General features: G+C 43.8%; 1 protein-coding gene across 4 annotated transcripts in view; it reads right to left on the bottom strand.

Annotated features, from left to right (window-relative positions):
• Nucleotides 1–21,729, bottom strand: part of UPRT (uracil phosphoribosyltransferase homolog) — a 126,512-nt gene that overhangs the window by 50,885 nt on the left and 53,898 nt on the right. For 2 of the 4 annotated variants that reach the window (XR_515197.4, XM_008248849.4), the window contains exon 1: nt 8,209–8,783. The exons of 1 other annotated variant lie outside the window; for it this stretch is intronic. Coding sequence is in view for 2 of the 3 variants with exons in the window: in XM_008248849.4 (XP_008247071.1) it covers nt 8,209–8,621 (413 nt within the window). In the remaining variant the exon portion in view is untranslated. Of the gene's footprint in view, nt 1–8,208; nt 8,809–21,729 lie in introns of those variants that run through there. One more of the 4 variants, XM_002721822.5, reaches the window with a different exon arrangement.

Genomic DNA, 21,729 nt, shown 5'->3' with positions numbered 1-21,729 from the left:
TTCTTTCAAAATATATGGAAAATGTATATTATGAAAAAACTATACATAGATTCATACATTTCAAGATGTTTTTGCACCAAAATAAACTTATACCTTTAATTCAATTTTTCCATGAGTATTCTGAAGTATCCTCTTATATACTCAACAACATGAAGTCCTGCTGGCTCAATCCCCACTTGCCTGTGCCTAAGCGAATTCATAAAGCAATTCCTTCACAAGACAAATGCTAAGAATCAAGAACAATTAAAAAAAAAAAAGGTACTCCAATAGCTTCTAATATCAGACAGCTCCAAGGTGCACATATACGCTAGCACATGAAATAAAAAGGAACACAAACCCCAAAGAGGTCAGGGAATGATAAGTGATGGCACTTTCTTCTTCTTTATTTCTTTAGAAAGCTTTTATTTAATAACATACATTTCATAGGTACAGCTTTAGGAATATAGTAGTTCTTCCCCCCATAACCGCCCTCCCACCCCCACTTCTGTCCCATCTCCTTCTCCCTCTCCCATCCCATTCTTTATTAAGATGCATTTTTAATTATCTTTATATATAGAAGATCAACTCTACACTAAGTAAAGATTTCAACAGTTTGCACCCACACAGACACACAAAGTATAAAGTACTGTTTGAAGACTAGTTTGACCATTAATTCTCATAGTTCAACACATTAAGGACAGAGGTCCTACATGGGGAACAAGTGCACAGTGACTCCTGTTGTTGATTTAACAATTGACACTCTTATGTATGACGTTAGTGATCACCTGAGGCTCTTGTCATGAGCTGCCAAGGCTATGGAAGCCTTTTGAGTCTACAAACTCCGTCAGTATTTAGACAGGGCCCTAAACACAGTGTTAGCTCTCTCCTCCCTTCAGAGAGAGGTACCTACTTCTTTGATGGCCCCTTCTTTCCACCAGGATCTCACTCACAGAGATCCTTCATGTAGGTCATTCTTTGCTACAGTGTCTTGGCTTTCCATGCCTGAAATGCTCTCACAGGCTTTTTACCAATGGCACTTTCTACAACTAGACCTATGTAAACATGCTCCTTTTGCCGCCTGCATCCTATACCAGCCCTCTAGAGGGGCAGAAACAGATTTTGTTCCAGTGAGGGCATGACACTTTTTTGAAGATAAAGGAACAGAAAATAAAATCTCTGCTAACAGATTCAGTTAACAAAAACAGAACTAAAACCACTGTCCCCAACCTAAATAAGCATTGATTCATTATCAAAACTGTAGTAAGTCTTTCCATTTTATATCAAAGCAGTATTAAAAAATACCTAGTATCTCTCAGCATTGATTTTCTTTTTTTTTTATTTATTTTTTATTTTTTATTTTTTTGACAGGCAGAGTGGACAGTGAGAGAGAGAGACAGAGAGAAAGGTCTTCCTTTGCCGTTGGTTCACCCTCCAATGGCCGCCGCGGCCGGCGCGCTGCGGCCGGCGCACCGCGCTGATCCGATGGCAGGAGCCAGGAGCCAGGTGCTTATCCTGGTCTCCCATGGGGTGCAGGGCCCAAGCACCTGGGCCATCCTCCACTGCACTCCCTGGCCACAGCAGAGGGCTGGCCTGGAAGAGGGGCAACCGGGACAGAATCCGGCGCCCCGACCGGGACTAGAACCCGGTGTGCCGGCGCCGCTAGGCGGAGGATTAGCCTAGTGAGCCGCGGCGCCGGCCTTCAGCATTGATTTTCAAAATGAGAATATGAGTTCTACGAGGGGTCTTCAAAATTCGTGGAAGTGCATACTATGAAAACACTATGCATAGATTTCAAAATTTTTGCATCAAAATAAATTTAATTCCATTTTCCATGAACTTTTTGGGATACCTTCATATTTTCAGTTAAAAATACTTTTGTTGTCTCAAGAAGCATACACAAATCCAAACATGAAGGCTTGAAATACTTTAAATGTGCACAGCTCTTTGTAGTGTACAACATATGTTTAGGGACAATATCTTGTTTTAGCCATCCAAGAATTCTATGAGCTATTACTAACATCTTCATTTCACAAATGATAAAACTGAAGCAGAGAGATGCTAAACATCTTGCCTAAGATCACTCCTCTGGATCCTGCTGTCTCCTTCCAAACTCGAGAGGAAAAAAGATTCCTCTTACACCCAGTTTTATGATATAACTCACACTTTTCTTCATAATGAAGTTTAATCAGGTATGAATTGATTTTGTCATATGTGAATGTCGAACACCATGCTCTCTCCAAATTCTACAGTAATGGTTTATGTTATGATCTTTTAAGAAATTTAATGAAAGCTAAGGATCCCTATCCCATTAAGAAAAGGCACAAGGGGGCTAGCGCTGTGGCGTAGTGAGTGGGGCCACTGCCTGTGGTGCTGACATCCCATATGGGGGCTAGTTTGAGTCCAAGCTGCTCCAATTATGATCTAGCTCCTTGCTACTGGGAAGACAGTAGAGGATGGTCCAAGTGTTTGGGCCCCTGCACCCTCATGGGGGACCTGGAGGAGGCTACTGGCTCCTGGCTTCAGAACAGCCCAGCTCCAGCTATTGAGGCCATTTGGGGCGGGGGGCGGGGGGTGGGGGTAAGGGTGAGCCAGCTGATGGAAGATCTCTCTCTTTCTCTCTAACTCTGCCTTTTGAATAGATAAATATTTTTTAAAAAGAAAATAAAAGCCACAGAGGCAGGCATTTGGCCTAGTGATTAAGCCAACCAGCTGGGATGCCCATATCTCTTATTAGGGTGCCTGGGTTCGAGTCTCGGGCTCCACTGCCCATTTCAACTTCCAAATAATGTGTACCCTGGAAGGCAGTAGGTGATGGCTCAAGTAGTTGGATCCCTGCCACCTATATGAAAGACTTAGATTGAGTAACCAGTTCCAGCCTGGCTCAACACCTGCTGTTTCAGGCTTTTGGGCAGTAACTATAGGACAGGAACTCTGTCTGTTCCTCTCTTTGCCTCTCAAAAAAGTTTTAAAAGGCATATAAACAAATGTATATAGCAGCATTATTTATAATTAATCATAATAGCCAAAGAGTTGAAACTGTTCAAATGTCCATCACCTGATGAATGGGTAAACAAACTGCAGCATACCCATACTATGGAATATTATTCAGGCATAAAAAGGAATGATATACTAATATAACAAGGATGAATCTTGAAAACATTATACTAAATGAAACTAGTCACAAAGGACTACATAATCCATGATCTTTACATAAAATGTACAGAATAGGCAAATCAATAAAGACAGAAAGCAGTGATTGTCTAGGGCTTTGGATGGGTTGAAAGGAACTGCTAATGGGTAAGGATTTCTTAGTGGGGTCATAAAGGGAGAAAATGATCCTGCGGGGGAGGCAGGACATACAGCAGACTCATAGAATGGCAAACGCCCAAAACAGCATTCCGGCCTCAGAATCAACCCTTGGGGCATTCGGATCTGGCTAAAAGGTCCATGAGAGTCTCACAGGCATGGAAAGCCACGACATGGTGGCAAAAACAATCTAAATGAAAGATCCTGGTGAACAAGACCCCAGCGGAAGGAACAGGCCATCAAGGAGGGAGGCGCCTTTCTCCGAAGGGAGGAAGGAACCTCCACTGTGATACGGCCTTGACTAAACAAGTTCAGAGTTGGTGAACTCAAGGGGCTTCCATAGCCTAGATGGCTCATGGCAAGAGTCTCGGGTGATTGCTGACGCCATAAATAAGAGTGCCAATTGTTAAATCAACAACGGGAGTCACTGGGTACAGGCTCCCCACACAGGACCTCTGTCCTTAATGCGGTTTACTATGAAACTTAAAAACAACACTACTAGTCAAACAATACCCTATACCTTGGGCGGTTGTGTGAGGGCAGCCTGTTGAAATCCTTGCTTAGTGTATAGTAAGTTGATCTTCAGTATATGAAGGTAATTGAAAATGAAACTCGATGAAGGGCGGGATGGGAGAGGGAGTGGGAGAGGGGAGGGCCACGGGAGGGAGGGAGGTTGGGCGGGGAGCCACAACAATACAAAAATTGCACTTTGTAAATTCACATTTATTAAAAAAGAAAAAGAAAAAAAAGAAAATATTCTAAAGTTGATTGTGATTATGGTTACACAGCTATGGACATTTTTAAAACCACTGAATCATATATTTCAGATGCTTGAATTGTATAGTATGTGAATTGTACTTCCATAAAGATGTAATTTTTAAAAACCATTAAAAATGCACATATAAATAAAATTTCCCAGATAATATCTAAGGGATTGCTAAAGCCCTGAAAACCAACTATATATACATGGGCCCCAGACCCAAGATTAGTAACTCCTATCCCACAGAAATAAAAATATCATATTTATTTCATATGTTTTATTTCAACTACCTCCATAACTACCGATGTTATGCTTCCTATTTGTTAAGATAACTGCTTCATCTCTTAGAGCACATGATCATAGTAGTTTGTAATACTAATTTAAAACATTTAAATAGTATAGTTTTATAAATATTAAGAATTAGTAAGAACCTTCAGTAATTGAGAATCTATTTTTTAAAGATTTATTTATTTATTTGAAAGGCAGAGTGACAAAGAAAGAGAGACACAGAGAGAGCTTCCATTCATTGGTTCACTCCCCAAATGTCCACAACAGCTGGGCTAGGCCAAAGCCAGGAACCCAGAACTCCATCTAGTTCTCCCACATTGGTGATAGACCCAAGCATTTGAGTCAGAATCTGCTGCCTCCCAAGATACATTAGCAAGAAGCTGGATCAGAAGCAACGCAGCCAGGACTGCAACCAATACTGAAATCAGCATGCTGATAATGGGATGTGGGCATCCCAAGTGGCAGTTTAACCTGCTGCATTGCAATGCCAGTCCCTAAGCATCTACTACTTGCAGGGTATGGTTGGAATTCAAAAATGTAAAAGATTTCTGTCCTTAGGGAACTTCAAATCCAATAGTCAACATAAAATCAATATATAAATAATATACAAAATAGGGGGGTGGGCATTTGGTCTAATGGTTAAGACACTGGTTATGACTCCTGCATCCACTGTCAATGCCTGGGTTGAGCTCTCCTCCTGACTTGAACTTCCTACTAATGTAGACCTTGGAAGGCAGCAGTGATAGCTCAAGTTCAGCTTCCTGCTACCCAGGTGGGAGACCTGGATTGGGTTCCTGGCTCAGGTTCCCAGCTCCTGGTCCATTGCAGGCATTTGGGGAGTGGAACAGCAGATGGAAGTGCTCTCTCACTCTCTCTCTCTTTCTCCACACACACACACACACACACACACACACAATTTTGTCTCTCTGCCTCTCAAATAAATAAAAGTTTAAAAAAAAATTGGAATATGGGAGTGGATATTTGGCCTGGCAGTTAAGATGCCAGGACAACTATATCCCACATGGAGTGCCTGGCTCCTGCTCCTTCTAGTGTGGACCCTAGGAGGCAATGGTGATGACTAAAGCAGTTGAGTTCCCGCCATCCAGGTGGGAGACCTAGATTGAGTTCCTAACTCCTGGCTATAGGCTTTGGGGTGGTAGGCCAGGGGATAAGAGCTCACTCGCTCACTCTCTCTCTCTCTTAAATTTTAAAAACAAACAAAAAAACCAGCAGCTTTCTGAAAAAATAACCTAACAGAAGAGAAGGTAATCTTCCATTAAAAAGGCCAGGGAAGGGAGTTATTTTGCCACCTGGGATGCCAGCATCCTACAGGAGTGCCGGTTTGAGTCTCAGCTGCTCCACTTCCCACGCAGCTCCCTGGGATCCACCTGAGAAAGCAGAAGATACCCCAAGTGCTTGGGCCCCTGCCACTCCAAGTGAGACACTTGGATGGAATTCCAGGCTCCTGGCTTTGGTCTGGCCCAGCCCTGGCTATTTGGGAAGTAAACTAGCAGATGGAAGATTCTCTCTCTGTATCTCTCCCTTTGTCTGTAACTCTGCCTTTCAAATAAATAAATCAATTTTTAAAAAAAGGCCAGGAAAATCACCCAGGAAAAATACTGAAAGAAAACCTTCTTGGAGCAGGCATTATGGCACAGCAGGTTAACCTGCCACTTGGGATGCCTGTATCCCAGATTAGAGTTCCTAGGGTCAAGTCCTACCACCACTTCCAATCCAGCTTCCAGCTAATGTGACTGAGAGGCAGCAGATGATGGATGGCCCAAGTGCCTGGATTCCTACCACTCATGTGGGAGACCTGAATGGAGTTCCTGGCTTCTGACTTCAGCCCAGCCCAGCCCTGGACATTGTAGGCATCTGGGAAGTGAACCAGAAAATGGAAGATCTCTTCCTCTGTCACTCTGCCTTTCAAACAGATAAATAACTCTTTAAAAATTAAAATAAAGGAAACTTTCTTGGTAGAGGTACACATTCAAAGTTGGGTTTGACTGTGAAGAATAGACAGGATCTGAACAGACATAAATAATGAGGATACAGGGAATTCTAAATGGGAATAGAAGCAGGAATGATTCAGAATAGATCCTAGGAACCATAAGAGAGGCCTTAATATCAAGCCAATAATCCTGGACTTTATTTGGTAGACTCGAAGAAACCAAAAAAGGCTGCTGAGTATGGCAGTTACTAAATCAAAGCTGTATATTTAAGAAGATTGGTTGTACAGTAATGTGTGGGTATGTGGAAGAGAGAAAAAGCGCAGGCAGGGAAACAAATTAGGGGTCTATTAAAACAGTATGAAGAAAAAGTTACTGGAGTCTGATTCAGGGAGTGGCACCTTGTCATTCAGTAGCCATTTTTAAAAGATCAAGGCCTGGCCCACCACTGAAAACGGGGTGTTTTAACAACCTGAATTTATTCAGCTACTCAAAGTGCTGTCAATAAAGAAACCAACTACAGTTCATCATGGTACACATTTTCCTTGAGAAAACCCATCTACAATACAGAAATTAGAAATTTCTTTTACTTAGGCCAGCACCATGGCTCACTTAGCTAATCCTCTCCCTGTGGCACTGGCATCCCATATAGGCACCGGATTCTATTCCCGGTTGCTCCTCTTCCAGTCCAGCTCTCTGCTGTGGCCCAGGAGGGCAGTGGAGGATGGCCCAGGTGCTTGGGCCCCTGCACCCACATGGGAGACCAGGAAGAAGCACCTGGCTCCTGGCTTCAGATCGACGCAGCGCCGATCATTAGGGAATGAACCAATGGAAGGAAGACCTTTCTCTCTGTCTCTCTCTCATTGTCAATAACTCTACCTGTCAAATAAAAATAAATAAAGAAAGAAAAAAAGAAATTTCTTTTACTTAAATTTTTCTAAGTTTTCATTAATTTATTTTTAATGAAAAGCAACAGAGAAAGCAAAACAACAGAGAAAAATGGAGAGCCAGAGACTGAGAGATTCTCCATCCAGCTGGTTCACTCCCCCAAACTCTGCCAACAGCCAGCGCAGGATCAGGCCAGGAGCCAGGAACTCCATCCAAGTCTCCCACAGGGTGGCAGGCACCCAAGCACTTGAGCCATCACCTTCTGCCTCTCAGGGTGTGCATTCAGCAGGAAGCTGAATCTGTGGCACAGCAGTAACTAGAACCCAGGCACTCCCCTATGGGATGGGGATATCCCCAGTCCAGTGGTGGTATGCCACATGTCCACCTGAGATTTAGAGAAATTTTAAAATAGCATTTTAACAAGAAGTTCTGGCTACATTGGTTTGTAGGATTACAAAGGGCCAAAGGCCCTACAGTAAAACGATATTGCTAAGAGTTGGATGATAAGCTTTCATGTGACCAGGTAACCCTGAACTCCAAGATCCTAGATAAAAATGATATATTTACAGTAGAAAACATTAAAGGGTCAGAAGGCCAGTAGAGCAGGACAGAATTGCCTTGAAATTGCTTTATTTCAATTTGTAAGCCTGAGGTGATTGGTGGTACAGCTTAAGTTCGGGTAATAACCATTTCTGGGCTGTAGATTTACCACGTGGGCAGGTACTGGGCAGATTACACCAGGGCGTTTACCTGCCTAGAATGGCTGAGAATTCATCACTCAGAGACAAAGAGGCCCGGCCTGAGGCTACCTCTACAAAGCAAAATTAAACACGGAGACTAGGAACGAGAGGGTTGGAGGCTTGTGTCACATGACACCACCCCCATACACACCCCCAAAAGAAAAGGCCCTGCCCCAATCTCCAAAGATCAGCTTGCCCGGGGGCCGGAACACTACCCGCTTAGCCCTTCTACTTCCAGTCCCCGCCCACCTTCTGCAAGACCCTCCACCTCCCTTTCCCCCCTCCAATCTGGGCTTACTTGTCGCGGATGATGGTCTGCAGCTCCCGAATCTGATCATTCATAGGCAGCAGCTTAAGCTGCGGCCCAATCTGCCAAGAGAGTTCACAGTCCCCCAGGAGGGAGTCGCCGACGACTGCGTCCGAGTTACCACCGTCACCGGTGCCACTGCTACTCTCAGAGTTGAGGGTGGCCCCGCAGGCCTGAGGGTCCCCCTCGGCGGGCATGCTAGGCTGAGTGTCCCCCTCGGCGGGCACACTAGGCTGAGCGTCCCCCTTGAGGAGAGTCAGCTTGGCCACGGAGGCACTGTTTCCGCCGGCATGGTCCGAGGTTGGGTCGTCAGGTCGCAGCGGCTCGGGGTTTGGGGTTGAGGCAGCGGTTACTTGCTGGTTTTGACAAGGAAGGGGGTCTGGACACTGTAACTCCGTGGCCATACACGGGGCCCCGGGCTGTCCCCGCTGCTACCGAACCCTAAGGAGAAAAGAACAAGAGAAGGGGCCGAGGGACCCGAGCTCTTCCCGTAGCACTCCCCTCCTCCGAACCTCTAACCCCACCTGCCCTCTCAACCCTAGGCCGCCTTCGGTTTCTTTTCACACGTTTTGTCCCAAGCCCACCCACACCAGACGTACGCCTGCCTAGGCGTCCTATTGGCTCCTCTCCCTGCCACTCTACAGAGCGCTGCCTGTTAACCCTTTGCGTCACCCCTGCTGCGTGGATTCCTCCACGTAACCAAGCCGACGCGGTGGCGAGGCCAAGGGTTCTCGGCTGCTAGGTCTTCCCGGAACCCTCTAGGGTTTCTGCGTTCAGAAATTTGGGAGATTGGTAGAGCCAGGAGAAGCTGGCAGTGGACGGTGACAAATGATTACACACAAAAAGCGCATGTTTTCAGACTTTGCCTCTTGGCAGAGAAATTATACCTCCGGAACCGCATCTTCAGTTAGCGTGTCTGTGTAACCGGAGGAGGAAGTGAAAATGCTTAGCAGGCTGTGGAGCCCGTCCTCATCCACATGTTCGACGATTGGCAGCTTCCCAAGTGGGCTTGACCGCTAAAGCTTTTCTCTTTATTGGTTGGGTCCAACAATTGACAAAGACCTGTTACCATGGGGATTCTGCAGCATTTCAGATCCGCTCTCACTGTTTCTTTTAAATACTTGAAAGAGGTTGTGTGTGTGTGTGTGTGTGTGTGTTTAAGAGTGTGTTTAAAGCCTGAGATAGGAGTGTCCAGGGCAGTACTTTTCAAACATCGTGTATATCAGAACAACCGCAGAGTTTGTTAAAATGCAGGTTCTTGTTGCCCACCTTTGAGATTCAGAGTCAGCAGATCTGAAAGGGGACCCAAAAATCTTTATTTTTAACAAGTAACCTAGTAATGATGATTTTTTTAAAATAATACTCTTTGAAACTCCTTTTTCAGTGAGCTACCACTTGAAAGTCAGCAATCTGCTTATTCTGCCCCAAAATTATCGAGCAACATTTGACAAATCCTTTCCCTCTCTAGGCTTGCCTTTCCCCGTCTATAAAATGAGATGCATTAACTATCTGACACCCAAAACATTTCACCAATTTCTATAACTTTATTTTAGTTCCAAAAAACCGATTCTTTTTTTTTTTATAAAAAGGTTTATTTATTTGAAAGCCAGAGATAGGAGAGAGAAAGAAATGTTCCATCCACTGATTCACTCCCCAAATGGCTGCAATGGCAAGGGCTGGGCCAATCTGAAGCCAGGAGCCAGGCGCTTCCTCCTGGTCTCCCACATTGGTGTGGGGACCTAAGTACTTGGGCCATCTTCCACTGCTTTCGCAGGAACATTAGTAGAGAGCTGGTTCAGAAATGAAGCAGCTGGGACTCGAACCCGTGCCCATATGGGATGTCAGCACTGCAGGTGGAGGCTTAACTTTATGCCACAGTGCTGGCCTCAAAAAGCCAATTCTTGAATTTCCTTCTTCCACACATGAACATAACCCATGCATGCAGAGAGTCTGAAAAATACAAATCACAAAATAAAGGCATATCCAGGCCTTTGGTGAGACTTGGACCTGGCTCTGTTTCCCATTGTTTGTTTGTTGTTTTGGGTTTGTTATTAGTAGTATTTTTCTCTCTTTCTTTCTCTGCTTTGTGCCTGACCCTCCAGTTCAGTAGGCTATTAGCAGTAATTATAATGCAGAGAGCTTACATTTGATTGGATGATAAGAATTGCAACCTAGAATTGTAATCCCACTCACTTTTGAAAGCCTGTGCATCTTTTCACCTAGCACACAATGAGAATCAAAGACTCTCTGGGTTTAAAAGCTGCATCTGCTAACTTGAAGTGGGCAGGAACAATTGAATGGCTAATTTGCCACTGAATAAGGGAAAACAGTGCAATGCAGTATTGTATCATTAACAGTAATTTAAATGCTGTGATAAATTTAAAATGGTATTGTAAGACATCCTGGGACCAAAACCACTATAGTTTTGTCCTGTGTCTCATCAGGCCAGTGGCCTCGTTCTCAATGCCACAGAATATGAATTAGAATGATACAATTGTCAGTCTGCTGTTTTCACTCACATAGGGAATGCTGATGCATACACTTACCTATATTAACCTTAAGCATTAGCAGGCCTACCTATCTTGTCAGTTTAATTTTTTAAGGCACTTAAAACACAATTCACTATTGATTAATAGTAATAACATCTTGAGTTTTATAATTTATGGAGAGTTCCATATACATTCCCCATTTACAGACAATACTTGTGTAATTCCTTTTCCTAATGTGAGTTGTCCAAGTCACACATCCAAAAAGGAACAGAGCTAAGACTGGAAGCTTAGTACTTTGGCTCTAAATCTAGTTTTCTAGATTCAGGGCTACAGTTTCATGAAATAATTCAGTTAACAAGTACTGATTGAGACTTATTCACCAATTTCCCCTGTTTGCTAAATGCTAGAACAGATACAAAGAAAAATGAGTGATGATCATGAAATTCTCCATTGTTGTGGAAGTCATGGATAGTATAGATCTTTGAAAACCAAAGGATAATGTTAGGCAATATGGAAACCTTCATCATAAATATTAATAGCAGAATTGACAAATTTGAGTTCAGTTCTCTTGCTTCTCACATTTTGATGGAGGAGCAAAGCCAGATAAAACAAAAAGCTGGAAAATTCTCCAGCAATAATTGAGATGGCGGTAAACTTCATTTCAGGTTTTGAGCTATAAATTTAAGATAATCCCTAAAAATTAAGAGAAACAGCAGGTCAATTGCCTATACTAATAGGAATCCTTCACATGCATCCATATAGTGCCTCTATGAAACACTTTTGTGTACTTTTATATAGGTTATCTCATTTAACATTGTGAAGTGGTTAGGCCTATTTTATTATTCTGCTTTACAGGTGGTGAGAAAATTGAGATTTCAGGCCTAATTTAAAGCAATATCATAAATTTGCAGAGTTGGAAGACAACCAAAGATACTTAATATTAAACCCTATTTTCTATCAAAGCAGTGTGCTTTAATTATCTCATTTTATTTTTTACTTTTTAAAAATATTTATTTATTTGAAAGGAACAGTTTGGGGGGGGAGAGGGAGATTAATCTTCCATCAGCTGGTTCACTCCCCAAATAGCCACAAAGGCTGAGGCTGGACCAGGCTGAAGCCAGGAGCTTCATCTGGATCTCCCAATGCATGTAAGAGCCCAAGTGCTTGGGTCATCTTTTGCTGCTTTCTCAGGCACATTAACAGAGAACTAGATTGGAAGTGGAGCAGCTGGGACTAGAACGAATACCCATATGGGATGCTGCGCCACAATTCCGTCCTCTAATTATCTCACTTTTAAAAATAATTCATTTATTTTATTTATTTGAAAGAAAGAGACAGAGAGAAACAGAGAGATGGATACCTTCTGTCTGCTGGTTCACTCCCCAAATGCCAGCAACATCTGGGCTTGGGCCAGGCCAAAGCTGGGAGCCTGGAACTATATAAAGATCTCCCATGTGGGTGTGGCAGGAACCAAAGCACTTGATCCATCATCTGCTGCCTCCCAGAATGTGCATTAGCAGGAAGCTAGATCAGAAACAGACCCAGGACCTGAACCCATGGACTCCAATGTGGTATGTGGGCATCCCAAGCAGCAACTTAACCTCTGTGCCAAACGCCTGCCCCTAATTATCTCATTTAAACCTTCCAGCAACCTAAGGAGATAGGCCCTATATTTTCCCCATTTTACAGATAAGAAAATCGAGGCCTAGTGAGAACAAGTACTTAATAACCTCACACAGCAATGCAAGGGTACTTCAAAAAGTTTGTGAAAAAAATGAAATTAAAAGATGTTTGTTTTGGTACAAAAAAATTGCAATCATGCGTAGTTTCTTTTCCATAATATGCATTTTCCATGAACTTTTTGAAGACCCTTTGTAAGTGCAGAAGCAGGCATTAAAGCTTAATCAGGCCAATGCGTTTCTACAACACAGGTCCTCAAATTAGTCCAGGTTATGTTCTTCAACTGTTTATCACACTTTACATTTGTACTAGATAATATCTTTTTTTTAACTAGATAATATCTTACCTGCGATACTAGATTTAACCTATGAACCTGATATAATGTTCTATTAATACTTATTCTCTGATGAACTCTGGCAATTCTTTTGTGTGCTAGGCTCCCAGAATTCCTTTATTCAAATTGACTTTGGTGATGTTTAATCTACTGCACTGTGATTTTAAATTGCTTATGAATTAGTAGAAAATATGCTAACTAAAAGAATAACTAATACTCTGGAACAAATATAAGTATACTTCAAACAGTTTGTGGAAGAATGAAATTAAGTTTATTTTGATGCAAAAAAGTTTTGAAATCCATGCACAGGTTTTTTGTGAGCTTTTTGAACATCCTTCTTACTGTGATTCACTTTTCTATCTAAATGAATATTTGTATTACCTTGCAGATGTGTATACATTACCTTGGTTCTTATTTTGGATTCTTTTTTTTTTTCCAATGGCCGCCGCGGCTGGCGCGCGGCGGCCGGCGCACCGCGCTGATCCAATGGCAGGAGCCAGGTACTTATCCTGGTCTCCCAAGCACTTGGGCCATCCTCCACTGCACTCCCTGGCCACAGCAGAGAGCTGGCCTGGAAGAGGGGCAACCGGGACAGAATCCGGCGCCCCAACCGGGACTAGAACCCGGTGTGCCGGCGCCGCAAGGCGGAGGATTAGCCTAGTGAGCCGCGGCGCCGGCCTATTTTGGATTCTAAAATGTCTACATGGCTATCTTTTCAAATGTGTATTTTACCTTTTTTTTTTTAAGATTTATTTATTTATTTGAAAGTCAGAGTTACACAGAGAAGGAGAGGCAAAGAGGCAGAGAGAGAGAGAGAGAAAGAGTCTTCCATCAGATGGTTCACTCCCCAATTGGCTGCAACAGCCTGAGCTGCGCTGATCTGAAGCCAGGAGCCAGGATCTTCTTCCGGGTCTCCCATGCGGGTGCAGGGGCCCAAGGACTTGGACCATCTTCCACTGCTTTCCCAGGCCACAGCAGAGAGCTGGATCAAAAGTGGAGCAGCCAGGTCTTGAACTGGCACCCATGTGGGATGCCAGGGTGTTAATCCGCTGTGCCACAGCGCTGGCCCCGTATCTTACCTTCTTTACTGTCTACTTCTCCTGCTTTCAAACTTCATTAATTCCTGATACTGTTATTGTTTGCTTGCTTGCTTGCTTGCTTATTTATAAAAATTGTGTACAGGTAGGTATCATGGAGCAGCTGGTTAAGCAACCACCGCTTGAAACACTCATATCCCACATCAGAGTGCCAGTTCAAGTCCTGGCTGCTCCGTTTCTGACCCAGTTTCCTGCTGATGGGTCTGGGAAGGCAGCAGATGGCCCAAGTGCTTGAGTTTCTGCCATCCACATGGGAGACCTAGATGGAGTTCCTGGCTCCTGGTTTCAGCCTGGCTCAGTCCCAGTTATTGCAATCATTTGGGGAGTGAACCAATGAATGGAAGACCTTTCTCTCTCTCTCTCTCTCTCTGCGTGTGTGTATGTGTGTGTGAGAGAGAGAGAGAGAGAGAGACCCTCCTTCCTTGTCACTCTTCCTTTCAGATAACTCAATAAACAATAAAAATGTATATATTTAAGTTATACAATGTGATGGCTTGTTATATATTATATCATGATTACCACAATAAAGCTGCTTAGCACATCTATCACCTCGCATAATTAACACTTCTTGTGATTATGGTGAGAACACTTAAGATTTCTCTTTGCGAATTTCAAGTATAAAATATTATTAACTATAGTCACTGTGCCATACATCAGATTCTCAGGGCTTATTCATTTTATTAAAGATTTATTTATTTATTTGAGAGGTAGAATTACAGAGAGAAGGAGAGACAGAGAGAAAGGATTTCCATCTGCTGGTTCACTCATCAAAATGGTGGCAATGGCTGGAGCTGGGCTGATCCAAAGCCAGGAGCCAGGAGCTTCTTCCAGGTCTCCCACGCAGGTGCAGGGACCCAAGGACTGGGCCATCTTCCACTGCCTCCCCAGGCCATAGCAGAGATCCGGGTCAGAAGTGGAGCAGCTGAGACTCGAACTGGTGCCCATATGGGAGGTCAGCACTGCAGGCAGCGGCTTCACCCACTATACCACAGCGCCAGCCCCGCTTATTCATTTTATAACTAAAATTTTGCACTCTTTGACAACATCTCCCCCAATCTACCCACCCCCACCAAAACTTGAAAACCACCATTCTACTCACTGCTTCTCTGAGTTTGACTTTTTTATATTCCACATATAAGTGAGATCATATAGTATTTGCCTTTCTGTGTCTGGCTTATTTCATTTAGTATAATGGCCTCCACAAATGACAGGTTCTAAAAAAAATTTTAGTCACTTTTCAAATATATGTTGCTAGCTCTTTGAGATTAGTTTACTTGTAGTAAAAAGCTTTCTTTGTGGATCTTATTATTCCTGGTAGGGTATGTGAGCCAGGATACACAGATCGAGCATAGAAGAATAGACCTGGGATAAAAGATACGAAAGAGAAACTGTAAAATGGATGTATTGAGAACTGATGGGAGGGCCGGTGCTGTGGCGTAGCGGGTAAAGCCGCCGCCTGCAGTGCCAGTATCCCATATGGGCACCGGTTTGAGTCCTGGCTGCTCCACTTCCAATCCAGCTCTCTGCTATGGCCTGGGATAGCAGTAGAAGATGGCCCAAGTCCTTGGGCTCCTGAACCCACATGGGAGACCCAGAAGAAGCTCCTCGCTCCTGGTTTTGGATTGGCCCAGCTCCGACTGTTGCAGTCATCTGGGGAGTGAACCAGTGGATGGAAGACCTCTCTCTCCCCTCTCTCTTTCTCTCTCTGTCTCTCTCTGCCTCATCTTCTCTCTGTGTGTAACTCTGACTTCCAAGTAAATAAATAAATATTTTTGAAAGAAAGAAAGAAAGAAAGAAAGAAAGAAAGAAAGAAAGAAAGAAAGAAAGAAAGAAAGAAAGAAAATAACTGATGAGGTGGGCGTTGTGATGCAGTAGGTTAAGGTGCCTCTTGAGACACCCATATCCCATATTGGAGTGACTGGTTGGAGTCTCAGCTACTCTGCTTCAAATCCAACTTACTGCTGATGCATCCTGGGAGGCAACAGATGATGGCTCAAGGCCTTGGGCCACTGCTACCCAAGTAGGAGACCCAAGTGGTTCAACTCTGGCTGTTGGAGGTATTTGGGATTTAAAGAGTGGATGGGAGATCTCTGTCTCTCTGCCTTTCAAGTAAATGCAAACAAATAAGTAAGTAAATAAATAAATGGTAGGCAATGTGACACAGTGGATTAAACTGCTGCTTGGAATACTGTACCCAATTTCATAGTGCCAGTTTGAGTCCAGGCTCCTCTGCTTCCAGTCCAGCTTCCTGTTAGTTCATCCTGGGATGCAGCAGGTGATGGCCCAAGTGTTTGGGCCCCTACCACCCATGTGGGAAATCCAGATGGAGCTCTGGGCTCCTGGCTTTCACCTTGTGCCCCCCCCTCATTCTACCTTTCAAGTAGATTTTAAAAAAACAAATAAAAATTTACATAAACCAAAGAGAACCACAATTTTGCAGAACCCTGGTACAGCCTTAAGGGTGTAAAGAATAAGGCGAGGGGGCTGATGCTGTGGCGTAGTGGGTAAAGCTGCCACCTGCAGTGCTGGCATCCCATATGGGCGCTGGTTTGAGTCCCAGCTGCTCTACTTCCGATCCAGCTCTCTGCTATGGCCTAGGAAGGCATGGAGGGTGGCCCAAGTCCTTGGGCCCCTGCACCTGTGTAGGAAGACCCAGAGGAAGCTCCTGGCTCCTGGCTTGGATCAGCACAGCTCTGGCTGTTGTAGCTAACCTGGGAGTGAACCAGTGGATGGAAGACCTCTCTCTCTCTCTCTCTCTCTCTCTCTGCCTCTCCTTCTTTCTCTGCGTAACTCTGACTTTCAAATAAATATTTTTTTAAAAAGAATAAAGTGAGGAATGAGTGCAACATAGCATTTGAAGATGGTGCTGTGGAGAAGTTGGGGAGGGCCAAACCTAAAGGCAAGAAAGTATGGTGCATACTGTAGTATACACCATCATCCCCTGTGAAGAACTCAGGCACTCATACCTGTGATTAGCAGGAATGTTTCCTACCGGGGATCACTAATTCCCTCCACAGGAATTGTTCTAGGCCGAGGAGGGATGTCCCTACACAATGTTTTACACCTTTATCTTCCCCAGGGTAGACTACATCCATTGACAGGTCCAAGTGAGGATACAAAGATGCAGCCCCATGCCTCAATTTGAAACACTCCCAGAAGGGTCATCCCAATGTCAGAGCTCCTCAGGATGTTGACTGAGTCCTCTGTAGCAACTTCTCCTTCTACTCAATTCTGCTTCTTTTATTCTCTCTCAGATGTTGTTCTCAAGATCACTCCCCAATTAACTTCCTGAATGTAAATCTCCACTTCAGAGTCTGTTTTCAGGGGCAGCCAACCTATCGCAGAAAAAAACATAATTCCCAATAAGCCTATTATCAAAGTACGTGTGTGAACTTGATGCTTCAAACTGTCAAAAAATTCAAAAGGAAAGAGGCAATGCTGCCGTTGATTAAACTCCTACTTTGCAAATTGCAGTATCAGACCTGCTTAGCGGATTGGATTGACAAGATTAATTAAATGTGTTCTGGATTTGATTTGTTAAAATGAAGTTATAAGACTATGAACTAACATGCACCTGCTTGCAAAAGTCCCATTACATATCCCTTAATTATTGCTAAGATGAAATTCTCTGGGTAAGTAGGCACCATGTATTATACAGTAATCCCTTCTTCTTCACGGTTTCAGTTTCCATGGTCAACTAAGGGTAAGGAGAAGGGTGAGTACAATACAAAAATGTATTTTAAGAGAGAAAGGGAACGCATTCACATAACTTTTATTTCAGTATATGTTTCAGTATCAGTCTCTTACAGTGCCTAATAAAAAATTAAACTTCATCATAGTTTTGTATATATTGGAAAAAACAGCATATGCAGGGTTTGGTACTACCTGTAGTTTCAAGGGATCTTTGAACATATGCCATACATTGGTTTCAAGCACAATATTTCTGCTGCTTTTAGGCACTCTCTTCACTTGGGGTACCCCATAAGAAAAAATTTAATATCTACTGTTCAAAAGAGGACCAGATTACAAGGCAAGGAGCAGGGATTTCAATTTCTCCATGTGCTGGGCAAGTTTCTTCCTCCCTCTGGGTCTCAGGTTCATCATTCATTAAATGTGCAAATAAGGCTTAGGGTCCTTTGAAGATCCCAGATTATATTCTATTATCAAGCTATCTAGGGCGTTGGTGCTGTGGCATAGCGGGTAAAGCCACTGCCTGCAGTGCCAGTATCCTATATGGGCGCCAGTTCGAATCCCGGCTGCTCCACTTCCAATCCAGCTCTCTGCTATGGACTGGGAAAGCAATAAAAGATGGACCAAGTCCTTGAGCCCTTGCCCCCCCATGGGAGACCCAGAAGAAGCTCCTGGCTCTGGGCTTCAGATTGGCACAGCTCTGGCCTTTGCGGCCAATTGGGGAGTGAACCAGCGATGGAAGACCTCTCTCTCTCTCTCTCTCTCTCTCTCTCTCTCTCTCTCTGTGTGTGTGTGTGTGTGTGTAAAACTCTGACTTTCAAATAAATAAACCTTTTTTAAAAAATATTTGGGGGCTGGCATTGTGGCACAGTGGGTTGAGCTGTGGTTTGTGACATCAGCATCCCACGTCAGGGTGTCACTTTGAATCCCAGCTGTTCTGCTTTCCTATCTATCTTCCTGCTAATGTGACCGAGAAGTCAGTGGAAGATGACCAAAGTGTTTGGCTCCTACTACCCATGTGGGGAGACCCAGATAGAGTTCTTGGTTCCTGGATTAGGCCTGGCCCAGCCCTGGCTGTCACAGCCATTTGGGGAATGAACCAGCAGATAGAAGATACCTCTCTCTCTCTCTCTCTCTCTCTCTCTGTGTGTGATCACTTTGCCTTTCAAATAAATAAATAGATCTTTAAAAGATATATTTGTAGAATGGCATGTTTGTGGAAGACCCCTGAGTGGGATACTGAAGCTCTGAGCAAAGTATCAACCAAGGCTGAACTCTGGCTCCTGCTCCAGGTCCACAATGGTTATATTTCAAATACCACCACACACACACACACACACACACACACACAACTCTCATCCTCTTCATGTGTTGAGATTATGTGTATATTAGATATGCAAAGTCATGTGACTACAACAGTTGGCAGAATACAGAGGGTACTGGAAATTCACCAATTTGTTTAGACATGGTGAATAGGAACCTGTGCCTGTGGCCACTAGGAAGCAGTATCATGGCCCAAGTCAAGTGATGTACAGAACAAATACCTAATGGCTTTACTGGATGATAGGAGAGAAAAAAGCAGTAAAGGACACTGAGGCACACTTGAGTTCATATACATACCCAAAGCTGGTTTCTGCCCAGTTTGTGATGAGAATAAAAAGGGCTCAAATCTGTTCTGTGTCCTATTTTTTTAAATATCTGTTTGTTTATTATTTGAAAGGAAGCATTACAGAGAGACAGAGGCAGAGCAGAGGCAGAGGCAGAGAGAGAGGTCTTCCATCCACTGTTTCACTCCCCCAAATGCCCACAATAGCCAGGGCTGGGACAGGCTGAAATCAAGAGCTGGGAACTCCACCCAAGCCTCCTAAAGGGGTGGTAGGAACCAAATCACCTAAGCCATCACCTGCTGCCTCCCAGGGTGCACATCAGCAGTAATCTGGAATAAGGAGTGCACCTGGGACTCAAACCCAGGCACTCTGATGTGGGATGCAGAAATCCCAAGCAGCATCTTAACCACCAGGACAAACATCCACCCTGACGTCAATTTTACATGGGGTAGGTAGAAACTGTCTCATTGGGAAGGTGACATAAGAACAAAGACCTGAAGGGAATAAGGATGTAGTCTGCAGAGACAGCTGAAGGAAGAGTGTTCCTGACAAAGGGAATTACCAGTACAAAAGCCCTAAGATGAAAGCAAAGTTGGTGAGTGTATTAGTCTGTTTTTTGTTAATATAATGTAACATGATGAAACATATAACATAAAGGAACATCAAAACATTTGTGGAAAAATGAAATTAAAAAATTAGTTTATTTTGGTGTACAATTGTTTGAAATTTTTGCATAGTTTTTTCAATATGCATTTTCCCCAAACATTCTGAAGTACCCTCATACCTGAGACTGAGTGTTTTTTAAAGAAAAAGAGATTTATTTAGCTCACAGTTTTGGAGGCTAAAAGTCCAAGATTAGGTGGTGCCATTGCTTTGGCCTCTGGTGAGAGCCCCCTTGGTTACATCACATCACAGTAGATAGTATCATGGAGGAAACACATAGGAAAGAGAGAGACTGTGTGGCAAAGACAGGAAGCCAGAGCGTGGGGAGGAGCCAGTCTTGCTCTTTCTTATCAACTGGCTCTCAGGGGGAACTGACTGACTCACCATCAGTTCCTTCAGAGGGACGTTCTGTAGTGAATGAACCATTCTCCCTCTAGGCCCCACCTCTTGAAGGTCCCACCACCTCTTAACATCACCACACTGGGAATCCCACTCGCAACACATTAACCCTTGTTCAGTAAACCACATCTGAACCATCTTAGTAAGTGTTAAGGAGCAGAGTGAGTAGGATGCAGCACAGTGAGCAACGAAAACGTAAAACCAGAGAACAACAGTAATACCAGATGAGGTCACAGAATCAGCTGGGCAGGGAGCACACAGATACTATGGAGTCTTCTGGCCATTGTAAGAACAAGCTTTTTCTCTGATTTGCAAAGATCAGATGGCTTTAAGCAGAGGAGTAAATGATGTTTTAGGTTTTAACAGGATCACCCTGGCATATTAGGAGGTAAAAAGAAGGAGACTCATGTTCAGAATGAATGCAAGGAGACCAGGAGGGAAGCTATTGTAATAATCTAGGGATTAGATAATAGCATTTTGGATCTGAATAGAGGGGTGAGAATGGGTCAAATCTTGGTATGTTTTAAAGAGAGGCAGATTGGACTGGGATAAGAGAGATAGAAAAGAGTCAAAAATGATGCCAAGGTTTCTGATCAAAAGAAAAAAGAGATAAGAATTTCTATTTCTGGGGGCCGGTGCTAAGGCTCAGTAGGTTAAAGCCACAGCCTGCAGTGCCAGCATCCTATATGGGTGCCAGTTCATGTCCTGGCTGCTCCACTTCTGATCCAGCTCTCTGCTATGGCGTGGGAGGGCAGTGGAGGATGGCTCAAGCCTTTGGGCCCCTGTACCCACGTGGGAGAGCTGAAAGAAGCTCCTGGCTCCTGACTTCGAATCAGCCCAGCTCTGGTCATTGTGGCCATTTGGGGAGTGAACCAGTGGAGGGAAGACCTCTCTGTGTCTGTAACTCTGCCTCTCAAATAAATAAATACATCCTTTAAAAGAGTTCAATTTTGAACATGTTGAGATGCTTATTAGATATCCAAGTGGAGATGTTAATCAGAAAGCTAGAGAGATGGTTCAAGTTCAGGGGGATAGGTCCTTGTAGGGGATGTAAATTTGAGAGACAATGCACAGTTGATATTTAAAGTCATGAGACTGAATAGAATCAAGGAAATGGATATAGACAGAAAAAAAGAGTCTGACATGACAGGATGAGTAGCTCTGCTAACCAAATACTCAGCGAAACTGGCTCAAATTAATTTTTTAAGATTTATTTATTTATTTGAAAGTCAGAGTTACACAGAGAGAGAGGCAGACAGAGAGGTCTTCCATCTGATGGTTCACTCCCCAATTGGTTGCAACGGCTGGAGCTGTGCTGATCCGAAGCCAGGGAGCCGGGAGCTTCTTCCGGGTCTCCCACGCAGGTGCAGGGGCCATATTCTACTGTTTTCCCAGGCCATAGCAGAGAGCTGGATCAGAAGTGGAGCAGCCGGGTCTCGAACCGGCGCCCATATGGGATGCTGGCGCTTCAGGCTAGGGTGTTAAGCTGCTGTGCCACAGCGCCGGCCCCTGGCTCAAATTATTTAAGAAAAAAAAAATCTTTAAAGCATCTT

This window comes from Oryctolagus cuniculus, chromosome X, assembly GCF_964237555.1.
Source record: "Oryctolagus cuniculus chromosome X, mOryCun1.1, whole genome shotgun sequence".
Lineage (NCBI taxonomy): Eukaryota > Metazoa > Chordata > Mammalia > Lagomorpha > Leporidae > Oryctolagus > Oryctolagus cuniculus.
This window is presented reverse-complemented; position numbering and strand designations above follow the sequence as displayed.